This window comes from Mercenaria mercenaria, chromosome 18, assembly GCF_021730395.1.
Source record: "Mercenaria mercenaria strain notata chromosome 18, MADL_Memer_1, whole genome shotgun sequence".
Lineage (NCBI taxonomy): Eukaryota > Metazoa > Mollusca > Bivalvia > Venerida > Veneridae > Mercenaria > Mercenaria mercenaria.
Genome location: NC_069378.1, coordinates 23,885,032 through 23,912,249, shown reverse-complemented (window position 1 = coordinate 23,912,249; position 27,218 = coordinate 23,885,032). Strand labels below are relative to the sequence as shown.

At 35.1% G+C, this 27,218-nt stretch overlaps 1 protein-coding gene across 2 annotated transcripts; it reads right to left on the bottom strand.

The window, feature by feature from the left end:
• Nucleotides 1–8,823: 8,823 nt before the first annotated feature.
• LOC128550717 (thrombospondin-2-like) lies at nucleotides 8,824–25,736 on the bottom strand. Of its 2 annotated transcripts, none has more exons than XM_053530315.1 (12): nucleotides 25,586–25,736; nucleotides 22,124–22,209; nucleotides 19,824–19,903; nucleotides 18,289–18,357; nucleotides 17,672–17,919; nucleotides 15,352–15,473; nucleotides 13,976–14,110; nucleotides 13,168–13,338; nucleotides 11,275–11,442; nucleotides 10,914–11,075; nucleotides 10,150–10,308; nucleotides 8,824–9,566 (listed from the first exon to the last, which is right to left on the bottom strand). In XM_053530315.1, the coding sequence occupies exons 2-12, from the start codon at nucleotides 22,173–22,175 to the stop codon at nucleotides 9,151–9,153; spliced, it is 1,782 nt and encodes a 593-aa protein (XP_053386290.1). In that variant the 5' UTR covers nucleotides 22,176–22,209; nucleotides 25,586–25,736; the 3' UTR covers nucleotides 8,824–9,150. The 2 variants fall into 2 exon arrangements, with proteins under 2 accessions (XP_053386290.1, XP_053386291.1); XM_053530316.1 differs by having other exon boundaries at nucleotides 22,124–22,192.
• Between the last annotated feature and the right edge of the window lie 1,482 nt (nucleotides 25,737–27,218).

Here is a 27,218-nt window from a genome sequence, read left to right as displayed (position 1 = left end):
CAGAGTAGCCAGAGTTCAGCCAGAGTTTAGCCAGAGTAGCCAGTGAAGTCAGAACTCTGGTTACTCTGGCTAGCCAGAGTAGCGAGAGTTCAGACAGGGAAGTCATAACTCTGGTTACTCTGGCTGGCTAGAGTAGCCAGAGTTCAGCCAGAGTAGCCAGAGTCCAGTCAGAGTAGCTAGAACTCTGGACTCTCTGGCTGGCCAGAGTAGCCAGAGTTCAGCAAGAGTAGCCAGAGTTCATCCAGTATCCAGAACTCTGGTTACTCTGGCTGGCCAGAGTAGCCAGAATTCAACAAGAGTAAGCAGAGTTTTTAGATTTTTAACATGTTCTGGCTACTCTGGTCAGCCAAAGTAGCCACAGTAGCCCGAGTCACCAGGATACCATTTGCTTTGGTTACTCTGGCTGTTTCTAGTTGCCAGAGTTCAGCCAGAGTAGCCAGAGTTTCTAGGATTTTGACATGTTCTGGCTACTCTGGCTGACCAGAGTAGCCAGGTCCCGTGTTCGCAAAATATTTTCAGTCTTAGCTGAGTTTGATTATGAAACTTAATATGTCATTTCTATGTTAATACCATATTTAAAACATAATTTCAAGTTAATAACTATTTTCAAGTGTTTAACTAAAGTAGCTCTGGTTACTCTGGCTGGCCAGAGTAGCCAGAGTTTCTAGGGTTTTAACATGTTCTGGCTACTCTGGTAGAGTAGCCAGAGTAGCCAGAGTAACCAGGTCCCGTGTTCGCAAAACATTATTAGTCTTAGCTGAATTCGATCTTGAAACTCAATGTGTTATTTCTTTCTAAATAGCATGTTTAAAACTGAATTTCAAGTTTAATAACTATTTTCAGTTGGCTATTTATAGTAGCCAAAGTAGCCAGAACTCTTGTTTCTCTGGCTGGCCAGAGTAGGCAGAGTTCAGCCAAAGTAACAAGACTTTATTAGGATTTTAACATGACTCGTTAATCGACTCTTACAAAGTTCAAGATGATAAGACAAAATTAGAAGAATGAGAACGTAATTGGTCTATGGAATTCAATCCTTTTAAATGCGAAGTAATAGGAATCTCAACAAAAAAAATATATCATCTTTTCATGTAAGTTACTTAATCAAGAACTAAAACTACAGAAAATGCTAAATATCTTGGGATTACGTTTAGTGATGACTTTACTTGGAAAACAAATTGAAATTACATCTTTAAAAACACACTCAGATTTATAAAAAGAAATGTACAATGTAATAACAATGATATCAAAGAAACTGCCTAAAAACATACGTTCGCCCACAATTAGAATACTGTAACACCATACTGCATCCATGGCAGAAAAATCTTAGCGTATGAGATTATTATTATTATCATTATTATTATTATTATTATTATTATACCAGATTTGTTGACCACCCATTTCATATAAGATATACGTTCAAGGGCGCTTAACAATTAAACATGTGACATATCTCAGATATGTAGGAAAATCACAAAAACATGGCATATGCAATATTAAAACTGAAACTGAAACTGAATAATTTGATTAATAGTTATTTGTACAACATTATTCGGGATGCATGTATTCTTCCCTGTTCTAGTGCCTGCCATTTAAGAGTTTTAAGCATTGATGTTACGCTGCTTTGGTATGAGTAGTCATTCATAACACATCTGGCTGCAGCTCTTTGTACCTTTTCTATCTCAATGCTTGAACTCTTAAATAATGTTGTACAAAATATCACATATCCTCGTTTCTGTAGATCACAACCACCTGACAGCCTCTAGAAATTTAAATTTTATCATTCCATCTTCAAGAACACAATATCATATGAACTCCTTTTTCCCCGCACGATCACATACTGGAACACCTTCCATAATAACATCAAAGACAATGTGAACTTTCAGTGCTTCACATCTGGCCTAGACTTGTATATGTATTAATGTCATCATCCTGGGTTTTTTTTTTTTTTTTTTTTTTTTTTTTTAACCTAGCTGTATGTATTAACTCTATTACTCTCTTAACACATAAATATCATGTGACATAGCAACATACTTTTCACAATTGCCCCGACCTCCCATTTATAATCAGTAATTGATTGTCGGGAGTACTTACATAGATGTAGATTTCGCAACAGGTTTTACTGTATTTTCTCTGCCTATTCAGGCTAGCCAGAGTAGCTAGCAACAATGGCCATCTCGAAAATTCTGGCTGTTCTGGCTAGCCAAAGTAGCCAGAGCAAATGAAATTCTGGTCGTTATGGCTACTCTGGCTGACCAGAGTAGCCAGAACATGTTAAAATCATAGAAACTCTGGCTACTCTTGCTGCTGTCTGAAAAATAAGACAATGCTTTGAAGTCCGTTTTATGAAAAAAATCAAACTTGAGAGTACTAAAAGGGTCATTTCGAAACAGGCTTTACTGTATTTTCTCTGGCTATTCTGGCTAGCAAGGTTAGCTAGAACCAATGGGCATCTTGAAAATTCTGGTTGTTCTGGCTAGCCTACGTAGCCAGAGCAAATGCAATCCTGGTTACTCTGGCTACTCCGGCTGACCAGAGTAGCCAGAACATGTTTAAATCCTAAACACTGGTACTCTGGGCAGCCAAAGTAACCAGATCAGATGTAATCCTGGTGACTCGGGCTACTCTAGCTACTCTGGCTGACCAGAGTAGCCAGAACATGTTAAAATCCTAGAAACTATTGCTACTCTGGCTAATGTGTGTGAAATTAGCCAGAACAGCCAGAGTAGCCAGAGTTCAGCCAGAGTTCAGCCAGAGTAGCCAGAGTTCAGCCAGAGTTTAGCCAGAGTAGCCAGAGAAGTCAGAACTCTGGTTACTCTGGCTAGCCAGAGTAGCCAGAGTTCAGCCAGAGTAGCCAGAGTTCAGCCAGAGAAGTCATAACTCTGTTTACTCTGGCTGGCCAGAGTAGCCAGAGTTCAGCCAGAGAAGTCATAACTCTGGTTACTCTGTCTGGCCAGAGTAGCCAGAGTTCAGCCATAGTAGCCAAAGTTCAGCAAGAAAATCCAGAGTTTCTAGGATGTTAAAATGTCCTGGCTACTCTGGCCAGCCATAGTAACGAGAATAGCCCGAGTCTTCTGGATTTTATTTGCTCTGGTTAGTCTGGCTGGCCAGAGTAGCCAAAGTTTCTAGGATATTAAGAGTAGCCAGAGTCCCTGGTTCACAAAACATTTTCTGTCTTAGCTGAGTGTGATTATGAAACTTAATATGTCATTTCTATCTAAAAAGCATGTTTTTAAACTAAATTTCAAGTTAATTACTATTTTCAAGTGGCTATTTAGAGTAGCGAGAGTAGCCAGAGTAGCCAGAATTCAGAGTTCTGGCTACTCTTGCTGAACTCGGGCTATTCTGGCCAGCCAGAGTAACCAGAATTCTGGCTACTCCGGCTGAACTCTGGCTACTCTGGCTAAACTCTGGCTGAACTCTGGCTACTCTGGTAAGCCATAGTGACCAGAGGTTTGACTACTTTAAATAGCCACTTGAAAATAGTTATTTACTTGAAATTCAGTTTTAAACTTGCTATTTAGATAGAAATGACATATTAAGTTTCATAATCAAACTAAGCTTAGACTGAAAATGTTTTGTGAACCAAGTTACTCTGGCTACTTTGGCTGACCAGAGTAGCCAGAACATGTTAAAATCCTAGAAACTCTGGCTACTCTGGCCAGCCAGACTAACAAGAGTAAATGAAATCCTAATGACTCGGGCTACTCTGGATACTCTTGCTAACCAGAGTAGCCAGAACATTTTAAACTCCTAGACATTCTGGCTATTCTGGTCAGCCAGAGTAACCAGGGCAAATGAACATGTTAAAATCCTAGAAACTATTGCTACTCTGGCTGAACTATTGCTGCTCTGGCTAGCCAGAGTAACCAGAGTTCTGGCTACTCTGGCTACTATAAATAGCCACTTGAAAATAGTTATTAACTTGAAATTCAGTTTTAAACATGTTATTTAGATAGAAATGACATATCGAGTGTCATAATCACACTCAGCTAAGACTGCAAATGTTTTGTGAACAGGGGACCTGCTTACTCTGGCTGACCAGAGTAACCAGAACATGTTAAAATCCTAGAAACTTTGGCTACACTGGCCAGCCAGAGTAACCACAGTTACATTAATTAGCCACTTGAAAACAGTTATAAACTTGAAATTCAGTTTTAAATATGCTATTTAGATAGAAATGACATACTAAGTTTCATAATCAAACTCAGCTAAGACTGAAAATGTTTAGCGAACACGGGACCTGGTTACTCTGGCTACTCTGGCTGACCAGAGTAGCCAGTACATATTAAAATCCTAGAAACTCTGGCTACTCTGGCTGAACTCTTGCTACTTTGGCTGAACTCTAGCTACTCTGGCTGAACTCTAGCCAGAGTAACCAGAGTTCTGACTTTTCTGGCTACTCTGGCTAAACTCTGGCTACTCTGGCTGCTCTGGCTAATTACACGCACATCTGACCGTCTGTAAATATTGCGTTTCAATATCAAATAGAGATGTATTTTTTTAATTTTTCTTTTTATTATCGTTAGCTATATTTCAAGCAGAAATGGGGCATAATTATACAAAATTGGAATGGCGTAGGGAGTCATCTCGTATGACTGATAAAATTTATTATATCAGACTCGGGTTGGGTCTTTTCATGAAATTGAACGTCTTCTGCGATACCTATAAAACAATTATATCTTATGCACCTGTCAATATTTTGCCCGGCCGGGTGGGGGTAGGGGGGGGGGCGGCGGGCATACACGTGACTTTAGACAGAATACCATTTCCGACAGGCGGGAATTTGACAAACAATATTATCTACGGGTCCCGGGAATTAGACTTTGGCCGCCGTTTACATCCCGGGACTCGGGAATATCGACACCGTATTATCAAAAAGGGAGTAACCTCGTCCGAAGACCGAAAGACGAGGGCGAAATGGCAGTGGCCAGAGAACAGCGAACTTATTCGTCCATCCCGGTTCTCTAACCAGAATAGCGTGCATAGGCTAGGGAGCCGGAATTTTATTTCTATGAATAATGCTGCCAAAATCCACTTTGTTTCTTGGTAAATGTCATGCAAATTGTTACCTTAATTAATTTTACCGTGCCCTTGCATTTATCTGCGTTTACTGTCTGCCATATTGGAATGATAAAAACAGTACGAATAAATGCGTGAAAACTCACTTTCCCGTTTTTAAATGTTATTTGCTTTCAACATGTACTATGTTAAAATCATTTCAATAATATGAAATTAGGCGCTGCCTATCTGACGGGAAAACCTAGTCATGCGGATTCTTTCTTTTTTCTGCATAAAGTTTTCTTTCTGATATTTTCAGTTTGGCTTTCAGTTTTGACAGTAAGCCTGATGGTTTTGCTCTTGTTATAAAAATTAACAAAGGAAAATGTTTTAAGATGTTTTGTTTAAATGAACGTAGATCTAATCATTTCTTCAAATGTGTAAAGACTAGACAGACAGTGGAAAATAGTGTTCATGAGTTAAAGATAAAAGTGATATTTGGGTGCACAGAATCTAGTCTCAAAATGCACCCATACTGATACTGATGATAAACCCGGACAGAAAATGATGGTTTTTTACCTGTAACTTTTTTATTTCTGCAAATTGTTATCAATGGTTGGTGTCAAAATAATGCTTAACAGTTGCTGAAAACTTTTCATAATTCAAATTTATATTAAGTAAGCAAACTCAAACAAAGTTAGGGCCTGAAAGGGGTATTTAAAATGGGGACTGTACGAACGTTGACTGATTATAAATTCGACCACTTTGTCATTTACAAAATTTTCCTCATAGTATTATATTGAAACTTTTCCAAAAATGCTGCAACAGTCACTCTGGATCAAATAATGAAAAGTGACCCAATGTCAGGTCTTTATGTGTTGACAGTGAACATGCGTAAAAAACACCCTCTTCCCCAGTAATTTTGGATAAATATTTTATTATACAGATAAATGTAAGTCATTTATTTATACAGAATATTACCAGTTTTGTTTTTGTTTACACCAGTTGGTGTTGTAAGTGGTTGCTATTAGATGGTGTGTTCAATTATATAAATAACCGATTGCAATCGAATAATTCCAAGGTGGTCGACTTTATCATCTGTCCGGGTTTATCATCAGTACCAGTAGGCCGCCAATTACATACGCACTTATATTTAAAACTGTTCAGTATACCCTCTTCGGTACATAGCTATACTTGGCGCTATGCGCCTCAACGATCATGCCTTTGCTGTCAATTTGTTTCTCTAATACAAATTTCTGAATCCGGGAATGCACGACCAAAAAAACAAAAAAAAAAAAAAACAAAAAAAAACAACAACAACGATTTACACATTAAGCCTGCGTAGCATCACGCTCAATCTCATGTTCTTCTGATATTCTTTTGTAGTATAGATACCGGAACTTACATAATCCTGCTATCCTAAACACTGACTATTTCAATTCTTTTTAATGCCATTATTGTCAACATTAAGAATATACCAAGCAAATGCCATTTTTAAACATTACTATTAGGGGTCCAATACCTTAAATGAGACAGTATTCTAACTCTTAACATTGACAAAATTAAGGTCGAATCCTGCGGGTCTGTTTTGAATTTTGCTCACTTCATTCAAAAATAAACTTGGGGCAGAAGTACAACCTACCTACATTTTTTTCACAATATGTAATCTAAAGAGTAAAGTTAAAATAGAGAACTTTTACCGCATGTAACTCAGTATTTTTAAAGATGTCTAACTCTACCCCTTCTGTTTCAGAGGTAAATTCACTTTGAACAGCAAGAAATCGCTTATAAAATTTTTCCACTTGTGTACTATAAATCAATAATAAGTCTTGAAAGAAGTAAAAACTTAGTAGTAGAAAAGGAAAATAAGGGGGAAAAAATTTGGTCCCAGTGGGGCTTGAACCTACGCCCCCATGAAAATTGCAGTCAAGGTAGGTTTATGATAGGAATTGAATACTCTTTAAATATGAGGTACTCTATTATGGGTCTAATACCTTATTTCCAATTTCTGGTAATTACTTTCTTAAACATTATTCAAATGTTTGAATATTGCTGAATATACCAGAATGTGTTATTGAATATTCAAAGCATTATTGACCTTTAAAGGTCAAATAAAAATGATACACGAGAAGTAAAAAAATAAATAATAAAAGACACACATTTAATTAATTTAGTAACAATTTAGCTTCTTTGGAGTAGTGTTTATGTGTAATAATCATGATCTACGCATACATAGATAAATTGTAAAACAAAACATTGAAAATTAAGGGAACTGCCTTAAACTTATATCGATATCAGATCAGCACAATAGATATATGTTTGATTCCGTGTTAAATGTGACCCTTTCATGCTATCTTTTGTTTAATCTCTTTGTAATGTTCGAAATTCACATGTATAGTAACTATCTTTAGAAATACAAGCCTTCTTAAGAAATATAGCAATACTTTCCTCATATCTAAAAATTCTCTCTTTTTGTGTTGTCTTACGATCTGTAGATCAGTGATTTTATGTCTGAGATAAAAAAATAAATAAATAGGCCGTCAACTAAAGGGAACATTAGTTTTCGGTATCAAAATAAAAAAAAAAATAGCTGACATGATCTCAGTCTAATTAAGGGCCTGCGTATAGGGCAATCATCCTTAAATTAATTGACTGACATTATTTTATTAATTTTTTTTTCAACTTGTGTCCACAAAACAATAAAAGAGAAAATTGCGAACAACACCATAATGCGAAAAAAGCAGAATTAATCTCTTTAAGATCCGATTCATTTTCCTATTAAACAAAGAAGGCTGAAAACAGTGAATTATTATACAACATTTCACTGTTCTGACGTCACAATTAGTAGTTTACAGTCCTTGATAACGTGTTAGAATCGAAATAATATATTTCATTTAGTGATTTGCTCTTGGATAAAATCTGTGCCCTCGTGATATAATTCCCTCGAATATGAACTCCAAACAATGATTTATTCAGCGACAAATCACTAAATGAGATATATTATTTCTTAAATAAACCTCATTTGGGTTCATTATATTCGTTCTTTTTTTTTTACAAAAATGAGTTACGTATCATTCAGGATATAATATTAAACTGTAGGCGAAACGTTAACGTTAAAATCACGTATAGGCGGACAAACGTACGAACGAACGGACGGGCACTTCAGTCGCCATATGTCCTGGGGCATAAGAAATTTTAAATGACACATGTTTCTAAATTGGTAGTTTTAGATACTTTCAACAGTGTTTTTAATCAAGCAGCCTAAAACACACCCTCCCGATGACGCTTAACATCGATTCAGTTTGTCATGGCTTTTCAAATCATAGAAAAGTTTGAATAATACTAAATAGATGTTTGGTATCTTATTTACATATATGTGTGATCCTTGTAAGCATGAAGTACAACATTTTGTTTTCTTCAAAAGGTTTAGTTCGGTAAGAAAGGACGCTTACTAATGTATAAAACATGCACCTCTCCAGTTTTTCTCCAAAGGTTTCAACTATGGTTGCAAATAATTATATACATTGAAAAATAAATGATTTACTTCTTTCCGTGTGCATTTGTTTGTACAAAACATGTACTTTCATTTTCTCCAACTATTTAGTAATTTAGTTTATTTTCAGTGTTGTCTTTTTCCAAATTGTTTATCTCTCCGAGACACATTTCCAGTTTCACTGAGGTTTGAAAAGTTGTATCTGTGTCCTCGCTGTTTAGTTTATACTTGCATAAGGAAACTATAAATTTGACTGAGAACAGTGATAGTCAATGTTTATTCATATTAGCTTATCAGAGATTGTTCGGGAAAAAGCTTTTAGCTAACTAGTATTTGTAATCCTACAAAGTCTTTTTCTTTAGAAACCAGTATAGATGTCATGAGTGGTAGTGCTCAAACCCACAATCGTCGAGTTGATCGACCGTCATCTTAGCGCCAGTAAATCTATAATAATTCTACACTTAATACTATAGTTTTGTCATACTATCTTTATTTTACAGACAAACATGAAAAAACAACTGGACAAATACGGCGACAAATACAAGATATGTACAACAAATGAAAGAAGTCACTATCTCAAACACATTGTTATTTGCCACCGGGTTTTGAGGTAAGATATTTCTTTCCCATAGCTGATACAGACTTAACATATATTCTATTCACTGTTTGTTGTCGCCTGCTTCAGCAACTAGAAGAGATCCACTAAACGTTGATTTTGCGGTAAATGTTTTTGCATCCGAGCACATGCCGAGGTAGATGACGTCATCAGCGGCTAGTTCAAGGACTGCGGAATTGCTAGCCTGTTGATAATGGTCACCATTAACAAATGACGACCTTGACCCAACATAGATAGTTGGGGTATCATTCTTTATAAGCTGACAGTAGGCTTGGTTCACGTCTAGCTGTTTTTCGATGCTGACGAAGAAAGAATAAACCCCGGGTATCCTGCAAGTAAACCGTCCGGTGGTTGCATTGTAATCACCTCCAACATTGGTAATGACACGTGAGAAGATTATAGTGCCGTTTTCTGGTCCCTCTTTTGCTACTCCATTGACAAGGAAAGCAGAAACAGGGTCTAAAAACAGAAGAAAAAAACAGTAAATATAATTTGTAATCCAGGAATCATATTAATTGTCAAGACGACATTAAATGTTGTCATCAATGCATCACTTGCGTAAAATTTACTTCTTGTAGAAAAGTATAATAATTACACAATAATCAGAAATATACATAATGTTGCCTTCGTTGAATTTCGACTTTGTTACATACGTTGCTGGCGACTTGATGGTATACTTTACAAATACAATACATTAATGGCACAAAATGTCTTTTGCTGAGAATAATATAGTTATAAGATGTACTAGTGTCCTGTTTTCGGTCTAAAAGGTATGGGCGACTATTGTGTTCGATTGGCAACGAATTTTAGAGAGTATTGCATTGCAGTAATTAAAATACACGCGTATAGTTCGAGTGCTTAAACAACAATATAACAATTGTATTTTTTTCGCCTAATATAACAGATTTCATAGTAAATTCGCCTTTTCAAGTACAATATCCGCAGAAACTATGTTCTATTCTGTTGCAATGTAGATGCTGCTCAGTAAATTTAATTCGTTTTCCGTGCGCATGTGCTACAGACAACTAAACATATATTTTACTTGGACATTCTTTTGCCACACACAGATCTGATTCGTGTAGATCGCCATAACAAGCACTCGATGTTATGTTACATTCTCTGGCTCTGGTCTTCATCCCAGTACCACAGGTGCGGCTACATTCGCTCCAGGGAGACCACTCTAACCATTCCCCAAATTTCGCTTTTCAATAAAGAAGGAAATAAAAATATGAAAAATTACCATTCATACAGTATAATTTATAAAAAAAGACGCTTAACTTAATATTCTGATTCAATATGAAAAGTTCAATCTCCGGACCCAGCTAGGAGGTATTTAGATATGTCATATATATACCTGAGTAACAGAAACGTGCATGCTTTATTCATCTCTGCTTTTCTATAAATCTAACAAGGAAATTAATTTGAAAAAATAATGTAGGAAATTTTGCTTTTTCAGAACAATGAAACTTTGGTTTACGCTTGTTTAATATTTCAGTTTTTATGGATGTCTTCACTTGATACTTCAACAAATCAAGTTGTGTGTGTTTTAAATTAAGGGTTAGCACACTTCAAATCCTTGTGGTTGTAACTCAAAGACCAATGCAGGGAAATGAAACAAAATTGGTCATTGTCAATTGGTGGTCTTTCAAAACATACAGATACAATGTTTGCAATTACAACAGTAACTGTTGTCTACTTGATGCCGGGTTTATACTAGTAGTTGTGGCTTTAACACAAGTTTGACCTTTCCGATATTTATTAAAATCGGTTGCTATACTATTTCTTTTTAACTACGGCCGTATTTACCTGGACATTCGCTGTCTTTACACAGCTTGGTTTCGTGAGCGTCTCCGGGACAAGAATGTCCAAACAATGACGTAGTATTGCAGTTCCGAACTCGAGTCATTAAACCAAAGTCACAAGAATGACTGCACTTGCTCCAGCCGGACCATTCAAGCCATGCATCATCTAAAATATACTTTTTATTTAATCAGCAATTCAAAATACTTGATTTTCACAGCAAACCAGATTATATCTAGATGTTTCTTGTTAAACTACTTAGATATATTCTGCAGCAAGAATGACTATTTAATAATCAAGACTATTTGAAATCGGATATATATATCTAACCTTAATGGTAGTGGAACACATTTAACACATTTCTTACCATGACACGTTTTTAAACAAATTTTCTCATCACTGGATGTACCAAGGCAAAACAAACCGTCAGCTTCTGGATACGGATTCGAACAGTTTCGAATCCGCTTTTGAAGCCCAATACCACATGTGACACTGCAGTCGGTCCAAGACATCCAGTTTGCCCAGGTACCATCGACTACAGGGAAAAAGATCGATACAAGCTGTGAATTTTTATAGGTTGGCTATTTACAAATTAAAAATAAGATTTTTAAAAACTACTATCAGTAATCACAAGTTTTGATTATTATCAAGTAAAGCGCTGTACTGCTATAAAATTGTAAATCTACGAAGTTCAAACTCATCTGGAGATATCAAATTGTAGACCTACACGGTTCAAACTCATCTGGAGATATAAATTGTAGATCTTCGCGGTTCAAACTCATCTAGAGATATCAAATTGTAGACCTACGCGGTTCAAACTCATCTGTAGATATAAATTGTAGATCTTCGCGGTTCAAACTCATCTGGAGATATAAATTGTAGATCTTTGCGGTTCAAACTCATCTGGAGACATAAAATTTGTAGATCTACGCGGTCCAAACTCATCTGGAGATATAAAATTGTAGATCTTCGCGGTTCAAACTCATCTGGAGATATAAATTGTAGATCTTTGCGGTTCAAACTCATCTGGAGACATAAAATTGTAGATCTAGGCGGTTCAAACTCATCTGGAGATATACACTTGTAGATCTACGAGGTTCAAACTCATCTGGAGATATAAAATTGTAGATCAAGGCGGTTCAAACTCATCTGGAGACATAAAATTGTAGATCTAGGCGGTTCAAACTCATCTGGAGATATACACTTGTAGATCTACGCGGTTCAAACTCATCTGGAGATATAAAATTGTAGATCAAGGCGGTTCAAACTCATCTAGAGATATAATATATATAAAATTGTGGATCTACGCGGTTCAAACTCATCTGGAGATATAAAATTGCGGATCTACGCGGTTCAAACTCATCTGGAGATATAAAATTGTAAATCTACACGGTTCAAACTCATCTGGAGATATAAAATTGCGGATCTACGCGGTTCAAACTCATCTGGAGATATAAATTGTAGATCTACTCGGTTCAAACTCATCTTGAGATATAAAATTGCTGATCTATGCGGTTCAAACTCATCTGGAGATATAAAATTGTAGATCTACGCGGTTCAAACTCATCTGGAGATATAAAATTGTAGATCTAGGCGGTTCAAACTCATCTAGAGATATAATATATATAAAATTGTGGATCTAGGAGGTTCAAACTAATCTGGAGATATAAACTTGTAGATCTACGCGGTTCAAACTCATCTGGAGATATAAAATTGTAGATCAAGGCGGTTCAAACTCATCTAGAGATATAATATATATAAAATTGTGGATCTACGCGGTTCAAACTCATCTGGAGATATAAAATTGCGGATCTACGCGGTTCAAACTCATCTGGAGATATAAAATTGTAAATCTACACGGTTCAAACTCATCTGGAGATATAAAATTGCGGATCTACGCCGTTCAAACTCATCTGGAGATATAAATTGTAGATCTACTCGGTTCAAACTCATCTTGAGATATAAAATTGCTGATCTATGCGGTTCAAACTCATCTGGAGATATAAAATTGTAGATCTACGCGGTTCAAACTCATCTGGAGATATAAAATTGTGTATCAAGGCGGTTCAAACTCATCTGGAGATATAAAATTGTAGATCTACGCGGTTCAAACTCATCTGGAGATATAAAATTGTAGATCTACGCGGTTCAAACTCATCTGGAGATATAAAATTGCAAATCTACGTGGCATCTGAGACAGGATTCAACATTGCTTTCTTTGATATTTTAAATGTCCTGAAATACAATCTTAAACATTTACTTGGACAATTTTGCTCGGTACAGAGTTCTGTCTCCATGTCAGACCCAGTGCAATTATCACCACCATATGCCGGTTCCGGATCATCACATGTACGCATGCGTTCTCTGGTACCATTTCCGCAAGTGACGTCACAACTACTCCAGTTTCCCCATTCTGACCACTTACCATCAACTATCAAAATAGAGTTAGTATCTAACAGCAGAGGAATAATATGTGCTACTGAAATATTTTGCAAATTTCATAGCTGTAAAAGCATAATCTATATTATTCCATAGAATTATGAAAGGCCCGCTGCAATAGCATGTAAAACGTTGCAATACCCGCAATAGGCCTGTCCATTCATACTGGGTCTAAAGATATGTTTAGGCTTAGGTCAATCTTTATACACTTCTGTTATACAACCCTTTCATTTTTTGTCTTATTTTTTTCATTGGTATTAAGGTGACGTATAAAACTTTATGAAATTCCATTCACTAAAATCAAAGGTTTCTTTTTATTTGAATTAGGAAGAACAGTAAAATGCTTTACAAAGAACATATTTGCAAAGAGCTAGGTCAAGTAAGCCGGACATATCTGTACCTAGAGGCCAGATTTCTCTCTATCTGATGTGTGTGTGTTCTGGAAGCTTCTCCCGCTCTGTCCCTCTGGATAGATCGCTCTGTGTCTGTACTAGAAGAGGATGAATTTGGCTGCTTTTAAGCTTTTTTAATCAAGCGCTTTTGAACGTGTTTATCATGAAAAGGGCGCTATATACATGTAAATCTGTTATAATAAATAAATAATTTTGATGCACGAGTTTAATAATTACCAAGATCACATATGTTGCATGATTTCTTGCATACTATTTTTGCTTTCTGTATGTCGTTGCAAACGTCGAAAAGATTCATAGCAATGTCACAGTCAAAGCCAGCCTTGTCGTGACAACCAGTATCCGGTAGAGTAGCTGAATTATTAAAGGAAAAACAACTGTGTTAAACTAGAGTTTTGTTAAGACTTACAAACCGTTTGTATGGTGGCATATATTTGTCATGAGATATTTATGTATCTATCACGATAATATTGTGTCCATTTTTTTCTGACAACATTTCAGCATTAGATAATATTTTCTAGATGCTTTGTTTATTTCTTGAAAATGTTTTGGCATACAATTTCGCGTTAATGCTTGAGCCTGCCATGAGATGCTTAGTAGCTATCACGGTAATATTCTAAACTTTCCAGCAAAGTTGTGCATTTTTTGTCGAGCCCGCTTGCGGTGAGCTCGATATACTCGTCACTTTTGGCGGGTCGGTGTATGTGCGTGCGTGCGCCCGTCCGATTTTGTCCGGACCATAACTTTGACATGCATGGACCAATCTTGTTTATAACTGGCAGGAATGTTTACCTCAATGAGAAGGAGTGTCATGCGCAAACCACATGTTCCTATCTCGAAGTTCAAGGTCACAGTTGGAGGTCAAAGGTCATATAATACTATTGAAGTTTGTCCGGAGCATTTCTTCTTTATGCATGGTGGGATTTTGATGTAACTTGGCATGAATGTTCACCATTATGAGACAGAGCGTCATGCGCAAGAATAAGGTCCCTAGGTCTAAGGTCAATGTCACACTTAGAGGTCAGAGGTGCTGGCGGGCTCGACATGCAGAATGTATTTCTAGTTCTGAAAACATTATCACCAATCATTATTTTTCTATATATATTTATGTTTTCTTTTATTTCACGAAACTTTAGGTTCTTGGGATAAACTTTTCAGAAAATCATCACAACAATTCAGAATATCAAGATATTTTCTGAAAGTATAGCTATTCGAACTGCTCGAACTCGACAAGCAAATGTTTTTTTGTTTTGTTTCGTTGTTGTTTTTTTTTTTTTTTTTTTTTTTTTCAACTGATAGATCGACTTCACGATTGAAAATGCCGAGAATTCTTTTACATATTTTGTATGTTGAAGGGAAAATTTGTGACAACACTTTATGTTGGAACCATGGATGAAATTTTAGAGTTCAAGCCATCCATGCTTGAGTGATCTGCAATAGAATAACAACATATTTCACAGATACTAATATTTAAACTTTCCAGTGTTTGTCTTACAACCCTTCCCCTCAACCACCACAATCTGTATTACAACATTCATATGTTATCTTCAAAATAACAGCTTTCGTTTATGACAAGTACTATTATTTCAACTTACGTGTGACAATCGGTTTACTAGTAGACTCATGTAGATGTTTATTACATGTATCGGTATCACAGCAGTCTATGTTGCTATCGGCATCGTCTTGTATGTAATAATTCTCTCCGTATAACAATTCGCTATTAAACAAAACACAAATGCAGTTAGAAATGTGTAATTGATTTAGCAAAATGTAACAGAAATAGCGCAAAGTAATGGGAATATGGAAACTTAAATAGAATTAGCAAACTGTAATGAAGTTAGCAATATGTAACACTAATGGCGCTAGCAACAGGAAATGGTGTTAGAAACAGGTAATGGAGTTAGCAAAATATAATGAAGTAAGCAATATGTAACACTAATTGTGCTAAAAACAGGAAATGGTATTTACAAACAAGTAATGGAGTTAGCAAATGTATTGAAGTTAGCAATATGTATCACTAACGGTGCTAACAACAGGAAATGACATTAGAAACAGGTACTATAATTTGTTTATTATTATTATTATACCAGATTTATATAGCGCCCTTTTCATATCAATTTCAAATTCAAAGGCGCTTTAATAGTTTAATGCAGCCACACAGGGGCATAATTCATCTTGCTAGTACAGACACTGAGAGAGATCAGAAATATTCAGACGTGCCCGAAACTTAGCTAGCTCGTTGCGAATAGACAGCTGGTCTTTAACGTGCCCAGTGTATAGCACTGACACCAAGGATTTCCGGTTCCTGACCATACACTCTATTGGGTGGGAAACACTGAAATGCGTTCTGAAAATTCCGAGTAGTGCGGGATCGAACCCCGGCTCAGGTTGGAAGGCCGTGTGCAAACCACTAGCTATCGTCCACATTGTTTATGTAGTGAAGTAGCAGTATGTAACACTAATGGTTCTAGCAACAGGAAATGGTGTTAGAAATTGGTACTGGAGTTAGCAAAATATATTGAAGTTAGAAATACGTAACACTAATGGTGCTAGCAACAGGAATTGATGTTAGAAACAAGAAATGGAGTTAGCAAAATGTATTGAAGTTAGCAACATGTATCACTAATGGTGCTAGCAACAGGCATTGATGTTACAAACAAGTAACGGAGTTAGCAAAATGTAGGCTAGTGAAGATAGTAATATGTGACTTTAATAGTGCTAACAACATGGAATGAAGTTAACAGAACAAAACAAAACAAAACAGGTAATTTATTTAGACTTGTACATGTGCACATCGTCAAATAAATAAAATCACAATGATCGAAGTTTCATATTTAACAAATACATAGGATAAATTATTCTGTATTAATTGTTGATAAAGACAATCTATGTGACAATGTGGTTCTAATATATAAGCATAGATTAATTAACATATTTCTATTTTTTGTTAAACTTATACATACTGGGTCTTATGTAATAACATCGCTTATATACTTTTTTTCTTATATCAGTGTGACAGTGACATATTAAAATAAAATGATACTCGTCCTCAACATCATGGAGATTATAGTACGTACAGTATCGTTCACCTCTAACAGTTCTATTTACACCATATCTGCCAGTTTGAACATGTAGCTAATAAAATGATATTCTAATATATATGTATATATATAGGCATATTAAGTAAAATATTTGATTATGTGTCTAGCACCTGTGGGAATATTCTTAGATTACTTGGCAGTATAACTAGGTAACTCTCATATATAAATGAATCTTTAACATGGTTATATAAATTCAATACAGCACTCTTCCCTTTATCATTATGCCAGTTTTGTATGAAACAAACGATGATGGAGTTATCAAAATGCAATGGAATAAGCAAAATATTTTGCAGTTATATTATTCATGAAGTGCTTTTTATATCACTTGCCTGCAGCTAAAATAAGGGATTCCGAGAGTTGTTAGCAACAGTTGACTTCAGATTGCTTGTCCATAACTTATGTGGATTATATGACTCTTATGCCAGTACGCAAAAACCAATTTTGGATGAAAACCATTTCAGATATGGTCATAATCTAAAAACTAATTGTGCTAACTGATTTAGAAGCAAACTATAGGACAGTATGTTTAACTAAGACTTTAAATGATGCTTTTTGCTTTCATGTATGTTGCGTATCCACATAATCAAACTGAAATTTGGAAGATACGTTTCAGACAAAAGAGTGGCCGGGTGGACAAGCTACTTGTTGACTGGCCCTGTCTGCATCCCCTACCTCCGAAAAGTATAATGCTGATTTTCAGGAAAGAAATGTGTTAAGTAGACATGGTACCATAATTGTGCAAATAATTCGAAATCATACTTGTGTATACATGCGTATATTATGAGTGTGTTACAAAATGATAATTCCCACGTACCGTCGTCCCACTAATGATGCCGGCCCTTGCGATGTTGATGTTGTATTTGTGTTCGTTGCTGTTGTTTTTGCGTCTGTTGTTTGTGTTAGTGATTCTGTTGTTTGTGGCGATGATTCTGTTGTTTGTGGAGGCAGTTCTGTTGTTGTCGTTTTTGCTGATATGTTTGTACTTAGGGACATTGGTGACGTAGTCCTGTGACTTGGCATAGCAACCGTTGTTGCAGATGTTGAAGTGGTGAAACCACAACTCTGTTTTAAAACATTAGACTGTGTACACATACAAACTGCTACGTCGAAATACTCTTATATCTTTGTGAATGTATCAGCTTAGCCCGCCGGCGGCAAACGATTCTACCTTTGCGATCAGTGGTGACCAAGATCAGCCTGCACATCCATGCAGTATCTTTTTGGTAAGCACCCCTTTTAACATTTAACAGTAGTCCAAATTGAAAGATGGACAAGTTCTAATAAGAAATTTAGCAGGGTAAGGGTTAAACCTTCCACCGATTTCATTTACAAGCGAGATATCCAAAAGGCTTCCGCAATAGTTAAAATAATCTGTACTGCCGCAAAAAAAAAAAATACTTGATGCTTGGTGAATTATTTTAAAGTGCTTACTGATTTCGTGGCGCAGCCCAATGTGTACGTTCTATTACTTCCAGATCCATTGCTTTGAATAAAACAATACTGAAAGATAAAAAAATTCACCTTTCGTCAAAAATGAGTAAATTTATAAACAATAATATACTCAGCACAGGAAACAGAGTAGTTGACATTAGATTTATTCAAAACCATAAATCGCAAGTCGTAGTGGTACAGGACAGGGTGGCAAACGTAATTGTGAAAAATGATTTACGTCTGCTCTTTGTATATCTTTTATAGTCTTTAGTTTGTGGATGGTATGGAACCATTGTTAGCGTTTACATTTTCGACGAACAGCCAAATTTGAATGTAGTTAACCCTTATCATGCTGAACACAATTGATTCTGCCTTTGCAACCTATGTAGATCATGATCAGCCTGCACATCCGTGCTGTCTGATCATGATCTGCACTGTTCGCCATTCAGTCAGTAACTTTTTGGTATGCACCCCTTTTAACAGTTAATGGTACTGTCCAAATTGGAAGATGGACAAGTTCATTTTAGAAATTTAGCAGGGTAAGGGTTCAAGATAGTTATATGCTGGGTAACTCAGAACAAAATCAAAGTACTGAAAGGCTGATGAGCTTCGAAAAAGACATAAAAATACCAATTAACAACATATTTTTACATTCAATATATGTTTTGGATAGAAAGAAAAAAAACGTTTATTTTCGAATAAACAACATTGGTGCAATAATATCAAGAGTGACCTTTTCTGCGACACTGCAAACACGATCTAACGTTATTCACAGAAAAACATTTACAAACGAGCGCCGTTCGAAAAAAAAACTCTCGACACCAAAATTTTGAAAAAGAACATTAAAATGCGATTTAAACTTAGTTTTCTGATTGGAATCGACACTGCTATATGCTTTTTCCTGGATTTAAGGATATTGTACACAAAAATCAATAACTGTATTTATTTTTTCGGAAGACGGATTAGTTGCTATGTTTTATCGGTATTAGTAATTAGTGAAGCTGACTTTATGGTTCTGCAGTTCCGCTCATCCCCTTCTTTCAATACACTTAACATAACTTCTTATCGGCCAATTTTAGCTAGCAAGTATTTAGTTAGGTTGATCAGATTTATTACAAATCAAAACTGGTACATATGTCCAATATGTAGCCTATATTTAGCCTTTCTTATAATCTCATCCTTGTAGTATGTACAATTTGCACATACAAAACAGTATATTCAAGTACATTACATATTTCACACAGTTAATACAACAGTAAACCGTCATTCAATATTCAATTAGAATTGTAAGAGACTTATACCTTGTTACACAATATCTAAAGACTATCACTTGAACTTATATCCAAAGTTAAAATTCAAGATGCTGTTGCTAATCATTTTTAGTACAATTCAGCTTATATCACATAAATGTATTTGTAGCTTTTAGCTGTGTAGTTAAACTGAAGGTGCACGCAAACAAGTAGCACACTAAGGACACATATTTTAGAAATGATTTTGTAAGAACCAAAAATAGTTCATATAAACCGTTATGTTACCTGTGTGTTTGGACAAAATTCAACATGATGACAATCTGAGACATTCGTTATCCCCGTACAGTTATAGCAGTCGATGGCATCTACAATGTACATAATATTGTGCTTCACTATACAACATCAGGATTATATGGATAAAATAAAACGGAGGAAACAAAAAGTAAAAAAACCCTGTTGATAGTCGTCTTACTTTTAAGGTATACGTAGTTGATCCTTAATTACATTCGGTTGTTTCCGTACGATTACGATGCGAGTTCGGTATTCTCCGGCTAGTCGCTGGTATGGAGCAAACGGAGAATGTCGAAATGGCATTAGATGAATACGTAAACGAACGAAAATCGCCGAAAGTGATTACTTTAAAAGAGAGTCTCCTATCATTCACGAATATTATGTTGACATGTGTGTTAAGTTATCACAAAAGTCATTGTAAATTTCTCTACAGGACAGAGTGGTATTAAAGAAAGTAAGTTTACATTTTTCTAACATTTCCATGCAAGTCTGTTCCAAAGGCTTTGCTGACATTCATGTAATATTTATAAGAATTCATCTATTTTTTTATATATATTTATGAAAGCCGGTTGATATTTGTCTAATAATACACGAAAGTACATTCATTAGGGATGAAATTTATTTTAAAAGTATGTTATTACTTTTTTTACATTTCCACGTTTGAGTGATGGTTGATTGGTTGATATTTCTTTTTCAATATGTTCGTAGAAATAGCTTTATATTGTTTCTACATGGTTCTAACATAGACAGAAAGTTGGTAAATATCGAAATCCTTTTCTAAAAGCTATTTAACACTTGTGTAACAATTTAGGAAAGACGGTTGTTATTTTACTGTTTGTCAACGTGGTAAGTCTTAGAAAATAAAAGGAAAAGGCCGCCTTGTTGTGCACTTACTGTTACAAAGAAAACACCTAAAATGTTCGAGGAATGTTTAAAATTGTTTTCGACGGAATAAAGTAATACAATTCTCCGCTCTAGTAAGATAATACAATGCTCTGCTCTGGTACCTAGCCCTACTGAGATCATTTATAGGTCACAAACAAGTAAATAGATTTCACTATATATTCTATATAAAACAGACATTTTTAAAGAGCTACCAAACATAGCTAGATCCATTTCAGAGAACAAAACCTTACATCATTTTAAGTAGTTATGATAAAACTGATATAAAATGAAGAGAAAAGTAGGGGTCATGTATCTTCTAAGAGAGATTTCTCTTGTCACATTTGCTTACTGTAAAATCACATCAAAATCACACTGCTGTGACTGGAAGTACTACTCATACTAAAATTCAGCTTCACTTCACCAAATACAACCTGCTCTCCCATTTTTCCTGCCAAAATGTCAAAAAAATACATCCACAATGAAATTTAAACAGAAACTGGCTTTAATTTAGACCTCTGTTGCCATGCCAAGTGAAAAATTAGTGTTCAAAAACCTATCCGCCATTACGCGACCAGATGGTTCCCACACTGGTTCCTTTACTATAGTTAGGCCTATAGTGGATAGGAAGCAAAACATATGGTGGCATAAAACTACCAGGTTTCACGAAAACTTTCACGAAAATAATTTAGGTGTTCACGTTAATAATGGAGGATTTCATGAAAACAGTAAATTATCACAAAGGCCACTTAAATATCTTAACACGAAATTATGCTGGTTAGTGCTTTTGAACTGACATCACTTAAAGAAAATTTTCATGGAAAGTTTCGCGAAAGCAGATAATTTTTCACGAAAGCAGATAATTTTTCATGAAACCAGATAATTTTTCACGAAACCACAAAACATTTCAAGAAAAGTTTTCATGAAAAGTTTCGCGAAACCAGATAATTTTTCACGAAACCAGATAATCCAACAGAATTTAGGGAAAGAAAATTGTTTACCTTGTTCAGTTTTCCTGAACCATGTTACCCCAAGACAGAAGAATCGTTCCGAATGTTCCGTTTCTATTCTTAATTAACTACTTTCATGAAAAGTTAATTCGTATCATGAAACATTTAACTGTTATTTTGTGGCAGTTTGAAGCAGTAACGAGCAAATTTTCATGTTAAGATATTTATCTTGCATTCATGAAATGTTTATCTGTTTTCGTGATTTTTTTTTTATTTTTCGTGGAATCCTAAATTATTTTCGTGAAAGTTTTCATGAAACCTGATAATTAAGTGGTGGCAGTTTTATGCCACCATAAAAACCTGATTTTATATTGATGCAATAATTGATCACGTGACTGTGTTGCGTGGATACACTTAATAATGAATATAAAAATGAACTACCGTTCTGTAACGTATACTTACACGTCAGGCAGAAACTTTCAAGTAACACTAACACCACCAGTAATTTGTCCATAGCTGGCTTCTTCCAATCTGAAATGAACCAATGCCTGAAGAAGAGAGTGTAACGTATAAGGGGACGCATACTTTGAAATTAGAAAAAAAGTGGGTGGGGTATGATAAAATTTACCTGCAAAAAAGTACAAGGTTTTGGTACATGAAATGGATACTGTTTCAACTATTATAAGTACACAAATGATTGCTCACTAAAATAAAAATGAGAAAACTGAAAGAAGAAAGTTATTGTTGAATTACATAAGACTTATTGTGTACATTCAAAGTCAACAATTAAGACTTTTTGGTGCGAAAATAATAGTGCTTCACCTTGTCCAAACATTTATCAATGTCCTACAGATTCTAATTTAAAGAAAGAATGTGAAATATGGTCACTGTCTTGCTTTTCATTTCGCATATGTAAGCTAAAACACATTATTTAGTTTGTTTACAAAGTAGTGCATAAGAAAAGATACGGTGGTCAAGGAATGCCACATTCCAAAACTAAAAGAGTATATTCCCCTAAATACATTAAACATTTATCGTTACAGAAGTCTAGTGGCTTACAATAAGGGCCTAGAAATGTTGCCATTATTAATTTTTAACTTGGTATTCATGAACTACAAATTACAATGCACTTAAATATCAAAACACATTCAACAAACTTTTGAAAATGTATTGTCTTAAAAATCCCTAAAATAAGGTATGAAATTTGGTTGAGAGGTCGAATCAATGTGTATATGTGCAAAAGTAACATTCTAATCTTGTTCATAAAATTTACTAATACACAGCAAGCATGTCAATGATCAAAACTGGACGAATATACAGTTATCCTCACTTTAATGTCATTTATAATTTGTCCTTGAATTCTCCACCATACTTTTCATAACTCTGTTTGCACGAGTTGCACGAGAATGCTGTCATTCACGTAAAAAAATGGGGTCAAATAAATTGTAAATGCAATATCATCTAAACGTAATTAATGGATTATGCTGTTCAAGATAAACTTTATCTCATAACGTAACGAACATGTATAATGTTGTAACAACAACTTTACTTACACTGATTTAAGTAGCAGTCGGTTTATAAGTGACTTTATTGATTCATTTTGTATTTTGTTATTGTTGTCAAAAAGTATAACGGAAGTGCCTCACAACTGAAGCGGAAACCAGTTTGATGCGCAAAGTAGTCCAATGTAAGTAATATTTTTTGACAAATGTTCACAGAAATTAATAATTTTCTAATATTAAAGACGAATATCTGAATAGGATTCATTATTTGATAAGAAATTATAATCGTCGACATGTTTTTTTTAAAAATCGTACACGTGCTGACACCTAAGTTGTCTCCCGTTGTTTATTAGAGTTACCTTTCGTCCGGCGCAGTAATACATTTGCAGTGAATCGCCGAGAAGTCGTGGGAAAATTAAAAACCATGTAAATAAACTAAAATTAATCACATTTTCAAGATGAATTTCAAGTGATCGCCATTATGCATTTAACCCGCCTGACCTGTGTAGCATCTTAGATATCTGTTCTAAGGTATTCATTGTGTAGAATGTCATGTTATGCCCTTGCAATGCTAATCCCACTCTGATTTTTTTTGTTTACATTTTTATCAATGAGAAATATGGCGTCCATCCCGAGCTGAAATGACGTGGCGTTAAATTTTTACATGTTTAAGCAAACCTGGTGTGTTAGAAGGAAAATCTCATCCCTTCAACATTATTTGGAACACTGTTATTGTAAAAAAAACCTGTTTTTTCCTTATACAAAAGCTTAATATTTTGTGTTGAATGTACTTTCACAAAGACCTCTGTTTTCCTGTTACATTCATAGTACCACATCCTTATCCACAAAATACTGAATATTACAGGTGTCCATCAGTATTATATCAGTTTAGGAATATATGTTTTTTATTTTCCCACCATCGATTTCTTGAATATGCACCCCTTCCGCATTTCTGTATGAACTGTGAATGTAGCAATATGCGTCCCCATAAATAAGTACTGTACTATGTAGAACAAACTATTATTGCACACATTGGTATTGCTCGATATACTGTAAAAAGCAGTTTAATAATTTACTTTTTATTTTTTTTTTTTTTACTTTAGTTTGTTTGTTTGTTTTGGGTTTTAACGCCATTTTTCAACAGTATTTCAGTCATGTAACGGCGGGCAGTTAACCTAACCAGTTTTCCTGGATTCTGTACCAGTACAAACCTGTTCTCCGCAAGTAACTGCCAACTTCCCCACATGAATCAGAGGTGGAGGACTAATGATTTCAGACACAATGTCGTTTATCAAATAGTCACGGAGAACATACGCCCCGCCCGAGGATCGAACTCACGACCCCGCGATCCGTAGACCAACGCTCTTACCTACTGAGCTAAACGGGCGGGCTTTTTTTTTTTTTTTTTTTTTTTTTTTTTTTTTTTTTTTTTTTATTTTTTTTTTTTTTACTTTAGTAGGTGCAGAGTTTTGCGAATATTTATTTTTTTAAATCGAAAGTTCCTTTCAGTTGGCGAATCTCTAAAATCATTGCCTTTTTAAAAGGCTTATTACGGGACATCTGATGATAGTGAAATTTGTGAAGCTCTAAGAGAAATCCAGCTTTTGTTACTTTTAAAAAATCGCTTGTACTGGAGTATATTCTGAAGATCGGTATCACAGACACACATGTTACAGTATTTTACGTTTTTTTTACTCGTATTAATAAATCCCATTTCATGTTTTTAACTGAGCTGTTATTAGCTAAAGAATCCCTTTTCCTGTCAAATTGTGAAAAAGAACACATAATATTTTATAATACCTGCAATGATACTATGCAAGTTTATTATGTTGCCTGCTCTCTTATTACAACATTTTAGGTTTACGGCAAATTTTTTCAACATTCTATTACACAATTTTGTTTCAATGCTTCATGATGTTGAATCAACAATCACAATTGCGATGGGAGGTTTCCAAGTACCACTAATGTTTTAGTAACGTATTGTATTTGTAGAAATATAATAAAAAAAGTAGTTAATAATCATTAAAGTTTATACTATATAAAAGTTTATCCCAGATATTTTCAACTAAAATTTAGATATTATGAGGAGATAAAAGTCCAGATGAACGCAAGTCCCACTTACAGCCTTGCAAATATAGGCTAGAAGTGACAGTCAAAACTGTTCAAAGAAATACAAACTTGACAAGTAAATTTTGCTAATGGCCCAATGAAAGCAAAGAGGCAAAATAAATATAAATGTGGAAATGGTACAGATGTTAAAAGTGTTGCATACAAGTAAAATTTAATTCCAAACTCCGACTTTATTATAATAAAACATAAATTTAAGAAATTTATAATTTTTAGGGAGACCAATTTAAGTAATATGTGGTTATAGTTGGTTAAAGACCGGTAACCCTGAAAAACGAAAAATAACTTTTAATACCTATATATCGTAGAAAATATATCCAAATTTGAATCGAAAATTTAGTTATGCTTCGAACAGAACATCGGAATGTAGTTTCTTATCAGTGACAAGTTGTTCTATCTTACGCAAACCTTGTTTTAGGCACGTAATGTGAGAAGACCACCTTGTCTTAAAATCCTTTATCTACAATTGTTGTATATATAAGTAGAAAACAACTTTATCAGGTATGTCTTATCTTTAAACTTACATATACAAGTGTGACACAAGGCGAATTCAGAAAAATTTTAGACTGTCCATATAAATTATAGAAAACCCTGTATTTAAACTATGGTGACATAAAACTGCCACCGCTTAATTATCAGGTTTCATGAAAACTTTCACGAAAATAATTTAGGTTTTCACGAAAAGTAAAAAAAATCACGAAAACAGATAAACATTTCATGAATGCAAGATAAATATCTTAACATGAAAATTTGCTCGTTACTGCTTCAAACTGCCACAGCATAACAGTTAAAGTGTTCATGATACCAGTTAACTTTTCATGAAAGTAGTTAACTAAGAATAGAAACGGAACATATTCGGAACGATTCTTCTGTCTTGGGGTAACGCAGTTCAGGAAAACTGAACAAGGTAAACAAAAGTAATGCTCGCCGAATGAGAGATTATCTATGTTTAGATATCTGGTTTCGTGAAAAAATATCTGGTTTTGCGAAACTTGTCATGAAAACTTTTCTTGAAATGTTTTGTGGTTTCGTGAAAATTTTCTTTAAGTGGTGTCAGTTCAAAGCACTAACTAGCATAATTTCGTGTTAAGATATTTAAGTGGCCTTTGTGATAATTTACTGTTTTCATGAAATCCTCCATTATTAACGTGAAAACCTAAATTATTTTCGTGAAAGTTTTCATGAAACCTGATAATTAAGTGGTGGCAGTTTTATACCACCATATTAAACAAATGGCTTACATCAGTCCCTAAAAATATTCACCCGTAACAGAAATGAACTTTTTCATCCGAGCTATCCATGATCTGAAAGCAGCAAAGTAGTCTGCCCTTGGTATACTACGCAGACACACTGATACAATGCGCTACAAAAGGCTTTGTAGCGACGCCACAATATCGCAATTCTGTGCAGATGAATTGTTATGAATAAGACAGATGTCCTGTAACCCAATTTGTGGGCGGCGTTTGTTTACTAACAGATTTTAGAACCTTGTCCCTGTAAAACTTTCCAGTAATAGTTCTGCCGGGTGCTCTGGATATGGCTTTTGGAATTGAAAAAAAATAGGTGTAAAGAACCCGTTTGCAAAACTGAGTTCTTTTTGCGATATCTAATCGTTCTTGGCATTTTCAAAGTCACTGTTTGTTGTTTATCCGCCTTTGAGGTTCGAAATTATATACACATTTCTCATCCATGAAACCTCCTTACAACTGCAAGAGAGTTTAGTTAGAATTTCATGAACTCTGTCCGATGAAATGCCCACTGTACATGGCTGCTACAGCAGCAATGTGATGAGAGGATGCTGGCGTTTTAGGGCGCCCTACACGAGGTACGTCCTTGCACTCTATGTTCTCCCTTCTTAAATACCCCTATAATCCACCTATAAACATTGGCTTCGGATGGAGAAGAATCACCGTAAACAGTTTTAAATC

Coding starts and splice junctions, on each gene's coding strand:
- LOC128550717 (XM_053530315.1), bottom strand. CDS start 22,175: ATGGACAAATTACTGGTGGTGTTAGTGTTACTTGAAAGTTTCTGCCTG. Junction 17,920..18,288: donor TGGGCTGCGCCACGAAATCA/GTAAGCACTTTA, acceptor GTTTTAAAACAG/AGTTGTGGTTTCACCACTTC. Junction 14,111..15,351: donor TAGTAAACCGATTGTCACAC/GTAAGTTGAAAT, acceptor TTAATAATTCAG/CTACTCTACCGGATACTGGT.